Here is a 15192-nt window from a genome sequence, read left to right on the forward strand (position 1 = left end):
ATCCTGAATATGTTTACAGGTGTGAATATACCGCAGAGAATCACGAGAGTTGAAAGGGATCTTGGAGGTCTTCTAGTCTAGCAGAAAAAGGAGAAGGGAGGGTCACACTATTTTCCAGGGCACCAGTGGGCCAGACGAGAAACAATGGATGGGAGCTGACCAAGGAAAGACTCAACCTGGAAATAAGGAAGAACTTCCTCATGGTCAGAGCGATCAATCAGTTGAACGGCTTGCCAGCGGAGGTAGTGAACGCCCCAACTCTCGACATATTCAAGAGGAGACTGGACTGTCATCTGGCTGGGTGGTGCAGGGTTTCCTGCTTGAACAGGGGGTTGGACTAGATGACCTGCAAGGTCCCTTTCAACTCGAATGAACGAATGGATGAATGAATGAATGAACGAATGAACAAACAAACAAACAAACCCTATAATGGATTCAGACAAAGGGGTTGTCCAGTCTCTTCTTAAAAACCTCCAGTGTTGGCACACCCAACACTTCTAGTGGGTCATTCCACTGATTAATTGTTCTCATGGTCAGGAAATTTCTCCTTAAAGGAAGCTTCTCTCCTGGGAAGGGATCTTGTAGGTCATGTAGTCCAACCCCACGCCCACGCGGGGGAACCCTACACTTTTCCAGATAGATGTTCTTGAAAGACTCTTCTGAAGACAAGGTATTCCACTGATTAATTGTGCTAAATGTCAGATTTCTCCTTAGTTTTAGGTTGGTTCTCTCCAGAGGTGGGTTCCTGCCGATTTGGACTGACCATATAGAACCAGTAGCGGGATCCCCCCCCCCAAAAAAATTAAAATTATTTCTTATCATTTAAAATTATTTCTCATGGAAACGGCTCAAGCACTGTAGATGTTGTGTGAATATTTCAAGTGCACTGAAATACCATATTTTTCAGAGTATAAGACGCACCTTTCCCACCCCAAAAGAGGCTGAAAATTTGGGTGAGTCTTATTCTCCAAATGTAGCTTTTTTAAAAGAGGTTTTTCCCCAGCCCTAATGAGATGCTAAGCATCTTCCCTGCTTGCAGGATTTTTTCATTGCTACTCTCTCCAAAGAAGTTTTCTCCCAGCCCTAAATCTTTGAAGGTTTGTCTTCATTGCTACTCCCTCTGGAAAAAGTTTTTCTTCAGCCCTAGCCAGGGGAGAAAATGATGTACCAGACTAAGGACGCTAACTAAATGAATACCTGGTAGGTAGATTTCCCCCCCCCCCTATTTTCTTCCCCCAAAATGAAGGCACATCTTATATTCCAGTGCGTCTTATACTGTGAAAAATATGGTGTACTTGAGAAGTTGATTTCTATCTGCTGGACGTACCATGGAAGTGTGATGGCCGGTGTTGATGTGATTGCACAGAACACGTGCCAGGTTAGGGTTGTCTTCCTGGGTCAAGGGAATCAGGAATGCAGGGAGCCCTAAATAGGCCCCAAAATTTAGCTCCTGCAACATGGCCTGCAACAAACAAACAAACAAAAAGCATATAGATACAGTGATACCTCATCTTACATACCAGGCGAAGTTTGTAAGGGGAAAAGTTTGTAAGATGAAACAATGTTTCCCATAGGAATCAGTGGAAAAGCGATTAATACGTGCAAGCACAAAATTCACCCTTTTGCCATCCGAAGCGCCTGTTTTTGCGCTGGTGGGATTCCCCTGAGGCTCCCCTCCATTGGAAACCCCACCTCCGGACCTCCACTGCAGGGGAATCCCAGCAGCGCAAAAACGGGCGCTTCGCTGGCAACGGAAGTCCGGAGGTGGTGTCAAAACCCCACCTCCGGACTTCGGTGTTTTTGGGATGCTGCGATTTCGCTGAGGCTCCTCTCGCTGGGAAACCCCACCTCCGGACTTCCGTTGCCAGCGAAGTGCCCATTTTTGCGATGCTGGGATTCCCCTGCAGCATCACAAAAACGCGGAAGTCCGGAGGTGGGGTTTCTCAACAAGGGGAGCCTTCGCCTGGCAACGGAAGTCCAGAGGCGGGACATCCCAGCGGTGGTGGCGGGTTCGTAAGGTGAAAATAGTTCAGAAGAAGAGGCAAAAAAATCGTAAACCCGGGATCGTATCTCGAAAAGTTTGTATGACGAGGGGTTCGTAAGACGAGGTATCACTGTATTAAGATTACAGTTTGCAGCCCTTTTCTAATCTCTGGACAGTCCTTGATTTATAACCATTCATTTAGCAAACACTCGAAGTTATGCCACCACCAATTTAAAATAAAGTGACTTTTGACTGTTTTTTACTTGTGACCATTGCGACCTCCCCATGGTCATCCGACCAAAATTCAGATGCTTGGCAACTGATTCATACCTATGACCACATGATTCCCCTTTAGCGGCCATTGGATACGCAAAGTCCATAGGGATGCCAGATTCACTTAATGGCTGTCGTTACTAGTACTTAACAACTGCAGTGAAGTGGTTTGTAATACCAGAAATTGGAAATACTGTAAAGGCCAGTTTGTGATAAAAAAATATATTTACACTTGCTTCATGTGAACGCAGGGGCAAGGCCCGTGGCCATCAATGCTGGCCAATTGCCAAGGGTCCAAATTGCAGTTCACGTGACCTTAGGTAGGGGCTGAGGAAATGGACATTGTAAGTTTTGAAACTGGGTCGCAAGTCCCATTTTCATAACTTTCGAACGATTGCTAAGTGACCGGTCATGAATGGAATAGGAATAAGAAATAGGGATAAATGATAGAATAACACAGAACAGCATAGAAAATATGGTGTGGAGTGGAGTGAAAGAGGAGGAGAGGGGAGAGGGGGGAGGGGAGAGGGGGAAATATGAATATAATTGAGTGGAATGGAATAGAAAATATGAAATGCTGTATAATGAATGGAGAGGAATAGAATAGAATAGAACAGACCTTGGAGGTCTTCTAGTCCATCCCCCTGCTCAGGCAGGAAATCTTATACCATTCCATACAAATGGTTGTCCAGTCCTCAAGATCCCCTTGAATCCCGCCAATTACTCTAAACCAGGGGTCTCCAAATTGGTCCATTTTTAAGACTTGTGAACTTTCAACTTCCAAGAATTCCCCAGGCAGCACAGCTAGTTTGGGAATTCTGGGAACTGGGAGTTCGCAAGTCTTGAAGTAGCCATGCTTGGGAGACATTTGCTCCAAACCACAGTTTAGCACAGCCATCATCTCTGTCAAAATAATTGCTTCTTATGCCAAATGAATTCCAGAGAGTTTAACACAGTGTCCCTCTCCTCTCCCATTCATTCATAGAGCTCATTCTGAAGCCAGATAGACGAAGAAGACTAGCCCAGTAAAGCTCATTCTCAAAGGTTATCGTTCTTTGCTTCTCGTTGCCGCTGTGACCAAAAATATCTCTACGTTACAAAAGTACCATTGATCGTTCTTCCCTTGTCAAGGTCACTCACCGCTTCTGAATTCTGGCGAACTTTCTCCAGTTTGGAATCTGCCCGGATCCATGGGGACAGTTTCCCAACAATCAGGGTGTTCCAATCTAGGGAGGAGAAGCAAGATAGCACACAAAACACGGGAGTAAGTTGTGTGGTGAAAGTCAAACTGAAAAGGGCATATTCAGGTTAAAACCACACCGAATTGCGTTCAGGAAATCTAGCACTAACACTGATGAGGTTACTTAGGGTCAAGAAAGGTCTCCAAGAAAACAATTAAGCTCAGAGAGCACCAAGGAGACCTCATTTCAACTGAGAGCTACGAGAGGGGTGGGGCGGGCATTATAAATATTTGGAAGGAAGGGAGGGAGGGAGGGAGGGAGGGAAGGAAGGGAGGGAAAGAGGACTTGCAATATTTTGTCCTCTGTTCTCAGGGACATTAAGTGAAATCAACGTTTCTTTTTTTCTCTTTCTATTAATTTTTTTAAAATTAAAATTAAGAAATAGAATATAAAACTCACACATAACATAGAACAAGTGCTCCATGATCGGTGCCCACCACCAGACAAACATTCACACCCCACCACCAAATTGGGGGTGTTTCTTCCATTTTACATTGTCCCCTCATATAAGCCTTACATGCATCCCAAACAATTGATTGTTGAATATCGCTTACATCATTAATTCTAAAATATTCACATAACTCTTGTCTGTCGTTTATCTTTATCTTTTTCATTAGATGTTACCACTGCATTATATCTCCAAATTCTTTGATTATATTCCTCATCTATTTCCAATTCTGCAAATGAATGTTTCTTAAATTCTCACCTCTCCCAGAGAGTAACAGGTCAGAACGAGTCTGCGGTCCTGGTCGGTGTTTAGCCGGCTCCTGGAAAAATTCTCTCTTGTATCGAGGATGGAAAATCGGCATGCAGAGAAAATCAAATCTATGGGAATAGGTGAGAAAGGGAGGGGGGGAAAACAGCCTCATGAAGACCCTGATGTAGGAAAACACATCATGACATGCTACGTTTCTATCACAGACTCAACTTCAAAGAAGTCAGCTAGATTTTACCTTAACAAGACATGCAGTACATGATATCTATGTCTGTATTTCTATATCTATCTCTATCTATCTATATCTGTCTACCTATCTCTATCTCTCTGTGTGTTTATGTATGTATCTGAATCTGTATCTATCAATATCTCTCTCTATATATTTTTCTGTTGGATCACCCTGATATATTGAAGGAAAGTCACAGCTCCATTTTGCCTGTAGGCCCAACCCAGGGCCATTTCATAGCCAACAAACTACAGTATGTTCTGTATATATCACATATTTTTGCTGAATTTTTAAAATTAAGGGAGACTAGGATAGCGCTATTTCGGCCTTGTTCTGGCCTCATCAGCTAGCCATACCCTTACTGGGATTTGATCCTGGGGCCTCTGCCTTGTAAGGCAGAGAAATAACCTCTAGGCCACCAGATCTGATCCCTTCAGCTTTGTATCAGGGAGGGGCTATGTTTTTTTCTGTTGGATCACCCTGGTATATTGAAGGAACGTCACAGCTCCTTTTTGCCTCTAGGCCCAACCCAGGGCCATTTCAAGGCAGTTAATTTATTCATAGTCAACAAACTATGTTCTGTATGTATCACAGTAAGGGCATGGCTCCTGAACCCGAACTTTTGCCGAACCTCCGGGTTCAGCGTTCGGGAGAACGCCGAGAACCCCCCCCCCCCGGCTGTTTCGGAAGGTGACAGACAGGTGGCGGCGCTTTTCGGCGTTCTCCTGAACCTGAACTTTTGCCGAACCTCCGGGTTTGGGGTTCGGGAGAACGCCGAGAAGTCCCCCGGCTGTTTCAGAAGGTGACGGTGCTTCTCATTTCTTCTACTGAGGGCTATTTGATCTGCTGAGCTGTATGAAATGTTAATTTCCCCTCCACGATGGATTAGATTAAGAATTTCACCGCCGCCCTTTCTCCTTTATAATGGCTAATTATTTGCAGAGAGCAAGTTTTAATTCTGCTGATCAGAAGTCGGAGAGAACCCTCTGAGGATTCGTATTAACAGACAGATGGCGTAACATTAATTCCAATCAAAGCAATGTGCCTTTACCAATAAGTTCTTTTTAAGGTTCCTCTGAATGAAATATAAGTAATTCTGAACAGCTCACAAAGCACCTCCTTCGGTTTTTTTGTGGTTTTAAATTATCTTTACAGGAGCAATGAAGCTTATCTTCAAAGTGCTTTTTGGGGAGATTATTGTTTTTTTGTTTTGTTTTTTAAGATAGCTCTCGAGACATAAAAACTTCCTCCAGACAAATGTTTATCTGCCTGGGAATTATTTACTTTTCTGCCAATGCCACCAAAATGCCTCAGATAAAGATTTATGGACTGTAATCTACAAATGTTTACAGTCGCTCTTTCGAGGGGCCTTAAGATGTGGCTTTTGCTAAATCAGAATGATACAGCTACACCACCCCACAAATGCATCCTGTACACATTTGGGAGATTATTCTCAAAAGAACTTGGGTGTGGGTGTGTGCAGCCTGGGAAAGATTGTGAAACTAGGAGGACTGGAAGGCAAAAAGAATCCAAGCTATGAAACTGAATGTAAAATGCTAGACCCATTATCATTGTTGTTAGCCGCCCTGAGTCTGCAGAGAAGGGTGGCATACAAATCCAATAAATAATAATAATAATAATAATTGGCTACTTCTCTGGAACGAAGCCGTAGTAACTGAAGTGCAAACCCAGAGACAGACACTTGTTAGGAAATTACTTCATGAAGATGTAGGAGACCAGTACTACTGGCCCCTCTACCCAATACAACCCCCCCCCCCTCCAAAATGGAATTTGGTCCAGGGCTAGAACAAGCAAACCAACCTTCTAGAGAAGGAGGGAGGGAGGAGAGAAGGAAAGAAAACAAAAGAAAGGAACAGAGGAGGGCAGAAGGAAGATCAAAGAAAAAAGAAGACAGGAAAGAAGGAAAGAAGGGAGGAGGTGAGAAGATAGAAAAGAGGAAGGAAAGGGAAGGAGGGAGGAAAGAAGATACAAAAAAGGAAGGAAGCAAGCAAAGTGAGAGAGGAAAGAAGACAGAAAAGAGGAAGGAGGGAAGGAAAGCAGGAAGGAAAAAGATAGAAAAAAGGAAGGGAAAAAAAGGCGAGAAGAGAGGGAGATGCAAGAGAAAAGACGGGAAAGAAGGAAGGGAGGGAGAGAAGGAAAAAGATTTAAAAAGGAAGATAAAGGAAAAAGAGAAGGGAGGGGGATGAGAGAAAAGAAGATAGAAAAGGAGGAAAGGAGGGAGGGGGACAGAGGAAAGAAGATAGAGGAAGCAAGGAAAGAGAGGAAAGAGGGTAGAAAAGGAGAGGGAAGCAAGGAAAGAAGGAAGCAAGGAAAGAAAAAGGATAGAAAAGAAGAAGGAGTATAGAAAGAAGGGAGATAAGAGAGAAAAGAAGATAAAAAAGAAGGAAAGGGAGGGAGGAGGAGAGGAAAGAAGGTAGAAAAGGGAAAGGAAGGGAAGGGAGGAAGGAAGGAAAGAAGGAAGGAAGGAAGGAAAAAAGATAGAAGAACATAAGGAAGATAGAAAGGAAGAAGGAAAAAAAGAGGGAGATGAAAGAAAAAACAGAAAAGAAGGGAGGCAGGGAAGGAAGATTTCATTTTTTAAAATCCTATTTGCCAATCAACTATATGAAATGCAGATTTCAAATCACTCTATGATGGGAACACACTCACATCTGTCATGGAATGCCCCCACAATGTTTGCCTTTGATATAGTCTATAAAGCACTGATGGCCACCCTTTTTTGGTTTGCGTGCCAAAAGGGGAGGGGGCACCGGCCCACCCGTGCCCAGACCCATTTTTTCGATGTGGCTCCCCCATGCATGCATGTGTGATACCCTGCCCCAACTCCAGCATGGGATGGCATGGCCGTTTTCCCTCTCCCCAGGCTTCAAAGCTTTTCTAGGAGCCTGGGGAAGACGACCTTCTACACATACTTACACACACACAAAGGCTGAAAACAGGCTGTTTCCTGATTCCCAGTAGGCCAGGTCCAAAAATCAGCTGGCCTACGCACACATGTGCACCACCCATAGGGCTCCACATGCCACTTGTGTTACACGTGCCATAGGTTCGCCATCATGGGTACAGGGTTTCCTGCAGGGGGTTGGACTAAAAGATCTCGTAGGCCCCTCCCAGCTATATATTCTGATTAATTAGTGCTTTGAATTTTGCACGTCGCTTAAGAGTTCATTTTGAGGTTCAGAGGTAAATCCATTTCATAGCTAAATGCCTCACTCGCCCATTCCATTTTTAAGGGCACAGCTCTATCTAATTATAAATAAATTGTTTTCTGATCCTTTTTATCCCCGCCCCCGTAAGCCTTACAAAATCTCATCTTGGAAATGCTTTGGACTAAACGAATTGGTGCAATATCCTTGTTGGGATTGCGGCAACATGGTTTAGGACTTACAGGACCGTCTACTGCCTCATATATCCCAGCGGCCGGTCAGAGCCCCCAGTCGGCCTTCTCCAGGTCCCATTAGCCAAGTAATGTTGCCTGGTGGAGCCTAAGGAAAGGGCCTTCTCTGTGGCAGCTCCGGCCCTATTAATCAACTCCCCCCCCCCCCCCCCGAGATTCGCACCGCCCCACCTTCCTCGTGTTTCGTAAGGCTTTAAAAACACACCTCTGTCGGCAGGCCTGCGGCCATTGAGCATTGCCCCCAGCTCCGGCTGACAGTATGAGTGAATGAGTATGACTGGTTTTTAGTTGAATGGTCTTAATTGTTGGGTTTTATATTAGACTTATATTGGGTTTCTTACATTTGTACTTTTGGTACTGATTTTATGTGTAAGCCTCCCTGAGTCCACTGGAGAAGGGCGGCCTAGAAATAAACAAACAAAAAAACAAATAAATTTGTTATCAACCGTTTGTGTTTTGGGCATTCACCCCAACATTCTTCTGCACTGGGGAAAGATAGCCAGTGGGCCTGGGAAAACCAGAGCGGGATGGACCTCAATAAATGGCTTGTGTGAGATACTGTCGCCGGGGCAGGAGTGCTGATATTTATTTATTTATTTGTTTGTTTGTTTGTTTGTTTGTTTATGTGCCGCCCCTCTCCAGGGACTCTTATTTTATTACTTTTATGTAGGGCTTTATATTTTGTAAGCCGTCTTGACGTGAGCATAGGCGGCAATATAAATTCCCTAAATAAATAAAATTCCCTAAATAAACAATGACCAAAATAATTGGTCTAAGGAATAGAAGAGTGAAGGGAGACATAATAGCAGCGTTCCAATATTTGAGGGGCTGCTAAAAAAGAAGAGGGGTCAACCTGTTCTCCAAAGCACCTGGGGGCAGAACAAGAAGCAATGGATAGAAGCTTGTCAAGGATAGGCCCAACCTAGACCTAAAGAGAAATTTCCCAACAATGAGAATAATTAATCAATGAAATGGTTTGCCATTTCAGAAACTATGGGTGCTCAATCACTTTAAAGTTAAGACAGCCATTTATCTGGAGGGATATATGGGCTTGAGCAGTTGGTTGGACTAGAACAGGGGGAGGCAAAGTTGGCTCTTTTATGACAGGCTGACTTCAATTCCCAGAATTCCTGAGTCAATCATGCTAGCTCAGGAATTCTGGGAGTTGAAATCTACATTTCATTAAAGAGCCAACTTTACCTACCACTGGGCAAGACAGATAGAAGGCAGATAGCTATGGTAGAGATAGATAGATAAATAGATAGATAAGATAGATAAGATAGATAGATAGATAGATAGATAGATAGATAGATAGATAGATAGATAGATAGATGCATGCACACACACACAAACACACACTCAACTGCTTTGACAACTCATCAAATTTGGTACTCAATGCCTTTTGATACCAAAATGTTGTTTCAGTACTCATAATTTGTTTTATACTCAATGAACAAATTAGAATGTCTTGGGGTCAGATGCCTTATGGCAGGGGTGGGCAATTAATTTTGCCATAGGGCCGCATGAGAAATTGGGATGGTTTTGGAGGGCCGGACTAATATAATTAACTCAATTCTACCCAATACTATATATTATTGGGTAGTACTGAGTTAATTATATTATAATTATAAATTATAATTATATATTATATTATATATATTATATTATATATTATATCTTGAACACCTGGTTCCTATCTAGAAAAGTTATATATTATATTATATACATTACAATTATATTATAATTATAAATTAATTGCCCACCCCTGGAATATAGTATACATATGCTGGTAACAGATGCTAAGTGAAAAAAGCTGAAATCATTTGGTCATTATCAGTTCCCTATAATTTGAAATTATGAAACATGATCCTGGAAAGTTCCTTTATCCAATTTTAAGTTAATAATTCATCCAATGCTACCTAATTATTTCATTTTTTTAAAAAAATCCTAAAATTGTCTAGTTTCTTTCTTTCCATAAAATGGGAGTCATATTTAATAGTTTTATATTTCCAGAATACCATTTCTCCTTCCTTCCTCCCTCCATTTCTCCTTCCTTCTTTCCTTCCTTCCCTTCCTCCCTCCCCTTCCTCCCCTCCATTCTCACTCTTCCAATTCTCTCCTTGCCCCCCAACCTGATTTTCCCCCACTGGGGGTGGGAGAGGCTCTGACGCGAATTCCCAAAGAAGGTTAAGTCAACTTATGGGAAAGGTGGAGAGGGCGAAGCGAGAGCAACGGTGTAGGCAGCGCCGTCAGCTGAGCAACTAGCATGACGCAACTGCCGCTTTTTCGCTTCTGCACGCAGGTGTCGAGGCCGTCTGACCCCACAGCGGGTTTTGGAAATGCTGTGTGGCTTTTGGTTTTTGCGTGCATGCGTGCAGTTTGGTCTGACCTCCATGGGCTGGTCAGACAGTGGGCAGGCCGCATCCGGCCCACAGGCCGCATCTTGCCCAGGTCTGCCTTATGGTTCACTGCATCATTTCTTATGAGAAAAATTGTTTGATACTCATCATCTTTTGTACTTAGCATGCTCTCCGGAACCAATTAATGATGAGTACCAAGGTACCAATATAAATAGATGATGGCTGAATGGTAAATGATGATGGCTATAGGTATAGATAGAGAGAGAGATGAATGGAGATAGATAGATAGATAGATAGATAGATAGATAGATAGATAGATAGATAGATAGATATAGATAGACAGACAGACAGACAGACAGACAGACAGAGGTAGGTAGGTAGTTAGATGAGACAGATGATAAATGACAGATGATGATGATGGAAGATAGAAAAAGAAAGATTATAAAGATAGATGTTAGAGGTCGATGACAGGCAGATAAATGGAAATTAGGCAAGATCAGGGGTAGGCAAAGTTGACTCTTCTATGACTTGTGGACTTCAACTCCCAGAATTCCTGAGTCAATCATGCTAGCTCAGGAATTCTGGGAGTTGAAATCCACATGTCATTAAAGAGCCAACTTTGCCTACCTCTGGGCAAGACAGATAGAAGCCAGATAGCTATGATAGATGGTAGGTAGGTAGGTAGATAGATAGGATAGAGGGAGGAGGGGATACATAAATGAATGAAATGAGCAAGCAAGCGTCTTCTGAATCTCATTTCTGCCTTCCATGGCAACTGTCCCGAGTTAGATGACCAGCAGAGAGATTGATACGTAAGTAAATAAATAGAAAAATTTTCATGAAACTAAATACATTTCAACCTTACTGGTGTCCTCCACAAATCTCACCACTGCATCTTTCAAGTTTCTAATAATCAAATTAGAGGGAAAGTGTCAGTCTCCATCCCAACTCAAGGCTTCCCCAACAGTTTTGAGAGGGAGCAGTCTGAGAGGAACCTTTGTGAGACAGATGCACACACGAACATACACATACCACCCTCTTGGTTCTGTTAGAATACCTCAGTTGAACATTTTGCCACCTTTAAAAAAAGTATTCCCCTCACTTCAACGTGGAGTACAACTCCCATCATTGCTTTCTGGCAATGATGGAAGCCACATTCCCAATACGTCTCGGAGAGAGGGGGGTTTATCTGAGGTCAGAGGTCATCCCAGGGGCGGGAGTAACGGCCCTTCACGCCGGCCCAGGGCCTTCCCCACCCCCACCGTCCCAGGTGAGCATAAGTAGAGGTCAGAGGTCATCCTGGCCGGAACGGCGCAGGTCAAAGGTCGCTGGTTTTGCACGTGGTTATCCTCACCCTTGTCTAGCAACCGCCCCCAGGGTGCCCGCCACTTCTGGGACGCAGCTCAGGTCCCTCCCGCATGAGACCCGAGAGACGCCGCCTGTCCCGGGCCCCACCGCGGACGAGGCCGCCGCTGCCATCGCCGCTGCTGTAGACGTCGCCATTGCACGCTGCACACAGGGATCCGAGAGCCGGTTAACCACGCCCCTCCCTTCTCGGACCGAACCGCCAATCACGAGACGACTTTTCCGGGACTTTGCAGGGGAGGAGCCTGGATGCACCAAGAGGAACCAATCAGAAACAACGCTGAGGCGGTCGAGGGTCGGGGCTCCCTTACTTGAGAAGGGAACCTGGGGGGAGAAGAGGTTTCCCGTGATGCCTCTGAAAAAGAGAACAAACCCGGCTTCTCCTTAAGGGGATTAGAGCTTTCCGTTTTGGGGTTTCTGTGAGGACTACATAGACCAAAGCGCACTGCTCGCTTAACCCCACCCCCTCCGTACAACTAACATTCCCAAGATGCATCAGGGTATCGCGCCCCCCAAAAACCTGCAGTAGGATTGCCAGAAGTGCACACGCCCAGTATATAAAAGGGATACTATAAAACTGCTAGTATGTCTGAGGGCCAGTGGCGCAATGGATAACGCGTCTGACTACGGATCAGAAGATTCTAGGTTCGACTCCTGGCTGGCTCGGTTCAGATAAATCTTTTTCCCCTTTAATTAAAAAAATAAAGGTGTACTGTACTGTATTTTTAACATTTTGACTGTTTTCTGTGGCTTTTATTTATTTTTTCCTCCTTGGATATTTTTTTACTTTAATTTTGTTCTGAATAATAGATATCTATACTGTTATTGTACTGAATAAACTTTATATATGTATAAATAATTATATATATATATAATATATATATATAATTTAATTATATATAATTTTTAAAAATATTTTTGAACCATACTATATATATATTTATTTATTTTGTCCAATACACAATAATACACAATTAAGATTATATAGAGGATATAGTAGATATAATAATAATAATAATAATAATAATAATAATAATAATAATTTATTAGATTTTTATGCCACACCTTTCCGAAGATTCTCCATCTCCTGTCCTATAGTCTCTCCTATATCTCCTATATCTTCTCTACTATATCCTCTATAACTTTCATTGTGTATTATTGTGTATTGGACAAAACAAACAAACACACATAGTACTGTACATGCATGCATACATACATACATATATATATATATATTTATATATTGTATCGTTCAAGGACAGAAGCACCAGCCTGAAGATGACGAGTGGGACCTCGTCAAAACGTCGCCAGAAATTTCTAACATTTGAGCATGTTTCCCCAAATTTGAATTAAACATGGAAGGACTTTTTCAAAATCATAGGGTTTTTTGTTCCAGAATCTTACATGGTTTATGGAATGGTCCATATTTTTCCAAAGCACCTGAACGCAAAACAAGACGCAATGGATGGAATATAATCAAGGAAAGAACCCACCTAGAAATAAGGAGAAATTTCCTAACAATTAATTAGTGGAACCACTTGCCACCAGACGTTGTTGATGCTCCAACACTGGAGGTATTTTAAGAAGAGATTGGACAACCATTTGTCATAAATTTGATAGAAAGGATGTCAAATAGCGGTTCTTAGAACTGGTAGTGGCGGAGGTGAGAGGCTCTGCCCACCTGCCCAGGATGCTTCTGCGCATGCACAGAAGTGTCAATCCCGTGCATGAATCGGTGGCGATCGAATTTAGAACCCACCAATGGTGTTAAACTGAAAGCCCGTGGGCCAGATCCGGATCTGTCCCGGTTTGGTCTACCAGATGTGAAAAGGAAACATGTTAGCAGTTTCAGTTATCAAGGTGGCCACACCCACCTATCTGACCACACCCACTCAATCAGTCACGCCCATCCGCCCACCCGAGGTCAACCACAACCCATGAAACTGAGTTTGACACCCTTGTTCTATAAGGTTTTCTGTTGAGCATGGGTCAGACTAGAAGACCTCAAAGGTCCCTCCCAACTCATAATAATAATAATAATAATAATAATAATAATAATAATAATAATAATAATAATAAATTAGATTTGTATGCTGCCCCTCTCCGAAGACTTGGGGCGGCTCACAACTATCTTTAAATAACATCAAATTTCAGGGCTGATAAAGCTGATTTTGTTTCTTCCTCTAATAACGAACATTTTTAATCCTGCATGACAAAAAAAAAATACTGCAAAACTTCAGTCTCGCCATGAAGAATCAAGAAGTTATCACTTTTAATCAGCACTTTTTTAAAAGGACAGAGAAACGGCAAGTTTTTAGCCAAGTTCATGAAATTAATTCCAGCCATTATGGAAAGCCGCTTAAGTGACATTCTGCAAAACGGAACAAGCCTGATTTATTGACCGATCAATCAATAAAATGCCCAGAGTGGATTTCCAAGGTTATTTTTCTACTGGATTGCCAGACTGCTGTCATTCAATGGATAGCAAACCAGGAAAGATTTGTTTCAATCTGGGTTTGTGGAAAATGCAGAGTTCCATGAGGATTTTACGGGGTTCTGATTAAGAAACAAATTTCGGTCAAATGCTTCCAATTTTCCATCGTTGCATCAGTGTTTCTCCCAGGTGTGCTCTTTGCCCCTTGCAAACCTCCCTAAACTGTTTCAGGTTTGCCAAATCAAAATTATTTGCCCAGCTACATCAGATGAGCCTTCAGTGTTGTTGTGGTTAGCTCTGGCCCAGCTCCTGCCCCAAGGACTGTGGATGTGGGGGTGACATCCACATGCTGCAGGCCTGTTTTGCCCCCCCCCCGTGGAATCTGCTGATGAAGGCTCCTCTGACCAAGAAGACATGAGTGACAGGGAGGAGGAGAGTGGGGCAGACAGCTCAGGAGATCAATTCTCTAGCTCCTCCTTGGATTCAGAACAAGAGTTAATGATACAGCCACGCATGCGGAGAGCGATGCATAGGCAACAACTGAGAGATTATTATCAAAGAAAATGAGGCCACCTGTGGTTAGGTGGGGCTGTGGTAATTAGTGAGGCTGCTATAAATAGCAGCCTGTGGGTTTGGCCATTGTGGAGGATTATCTGATCCTTGTGTTTCGTGACTGCTTTACTGACTTGGACCTTTTGTGTGCTGATTTTTCCCCGCTTTGAAACTAAACCAGAGCAAAGTGTGTTTCACTTTGTGAAAGAAGGACTGTGAATTGCCTCACAGCTGCAAGTTAAGTATCACAGAACTGATAAGGGACTTGTACAAATTACCAGTCTGTTTGGAGACGAGTGTTCTTTGCTATCCCAAAAGAGGGCTTAGGTTAAGTGAATTTTCATTATAAAGAACATTGTTTTGAATTTTCAAACGTGTGTGTGTCTGAAATTTGTACCTGTGAATTTTTGGGAGGAGTCTACCAGAGAGCCCGACAGAACACGTGTTAGCAAAGCCCCATCCTAGCTCTGGGAATAAAAGGCAGAGAGCAGAGATGAATAGGTATCAGGCTTCCAAATAGTATTCAAAATTAGAGTTAAAAGCAAAGTACAGTGTTCCCTCGATTTTCGCAGGAGATGCGTTCTGAGACTGCCCGCGAAAGTCGAATTTCCGTGAAGTAGAGAT

General features: G+C 43.0%; 2 protein-coding genes and 1 non-coding gene across 3 annotated transcripts in view; 1 reads left to right on the forward strand and 2 right to left on the reverse strand.

Annotated features, from left to right (window-relative positions):
- The window catches only part of PRMT5 (protein arginine methyltransferase 5), a 31306-nt gene extending 19250 nt beyond the window's left edge, over positions 1-12056 (reverse strand). Inside the window, exons 1-4 of the mRNA XM_070729408.1 lie at positions 11572-12056; positions 4205-4323; positions 3398-3483; positions 1328-1462 (exon numbers count right to left, since the gene is read on the reverse strand). Coding sequence (XP_070585509.1) covers positions 1328-1462; positions 3398-3483; positions 4205-4323; positions 11572-11720 — 489 coding nt within the window. The 5' untranslated portion in view covers positions 11721-12056. The remainder of the gene's footprint in view (positions 1-1327; positions 1463-3397; positions 3484-4204; positions 4324-11571) is intronic.
- RBM23 (RNA binding motif protein 23) overlaps positions 1-15192 on the reverse strand; it is a 125637-nt gene that overhangs the window by 50081 nt on the left and 60364 nt on the right. The gene's annotated exons all lie outside the window — the stretch shown is intronic.
- Positions 12176-12248, forward strand: TRNAR-ACG (transfer RNA arginine (anticodon ACG)). The gene has a single exon. It is a non-coding gene; the product is annotated as a tRNA-Arg (tRNA).

Source organism: Erythrolamprus reginae, chromosome Z (genome assembly GCF_031021105.1).
Source record: "Erythrolamprus reginae isolate rEryReg1 chromosome Z, rEryReg1.hap1, whole genome shotgun sequence".
NCBI classification, from domain to species: domain Eukaryota; kingdom Metazoa; phylum Chordata; class Lepidosauria; order Squamata; family Dipsadidae; genus Erythrolamprus; species Erythrolamprus reginae.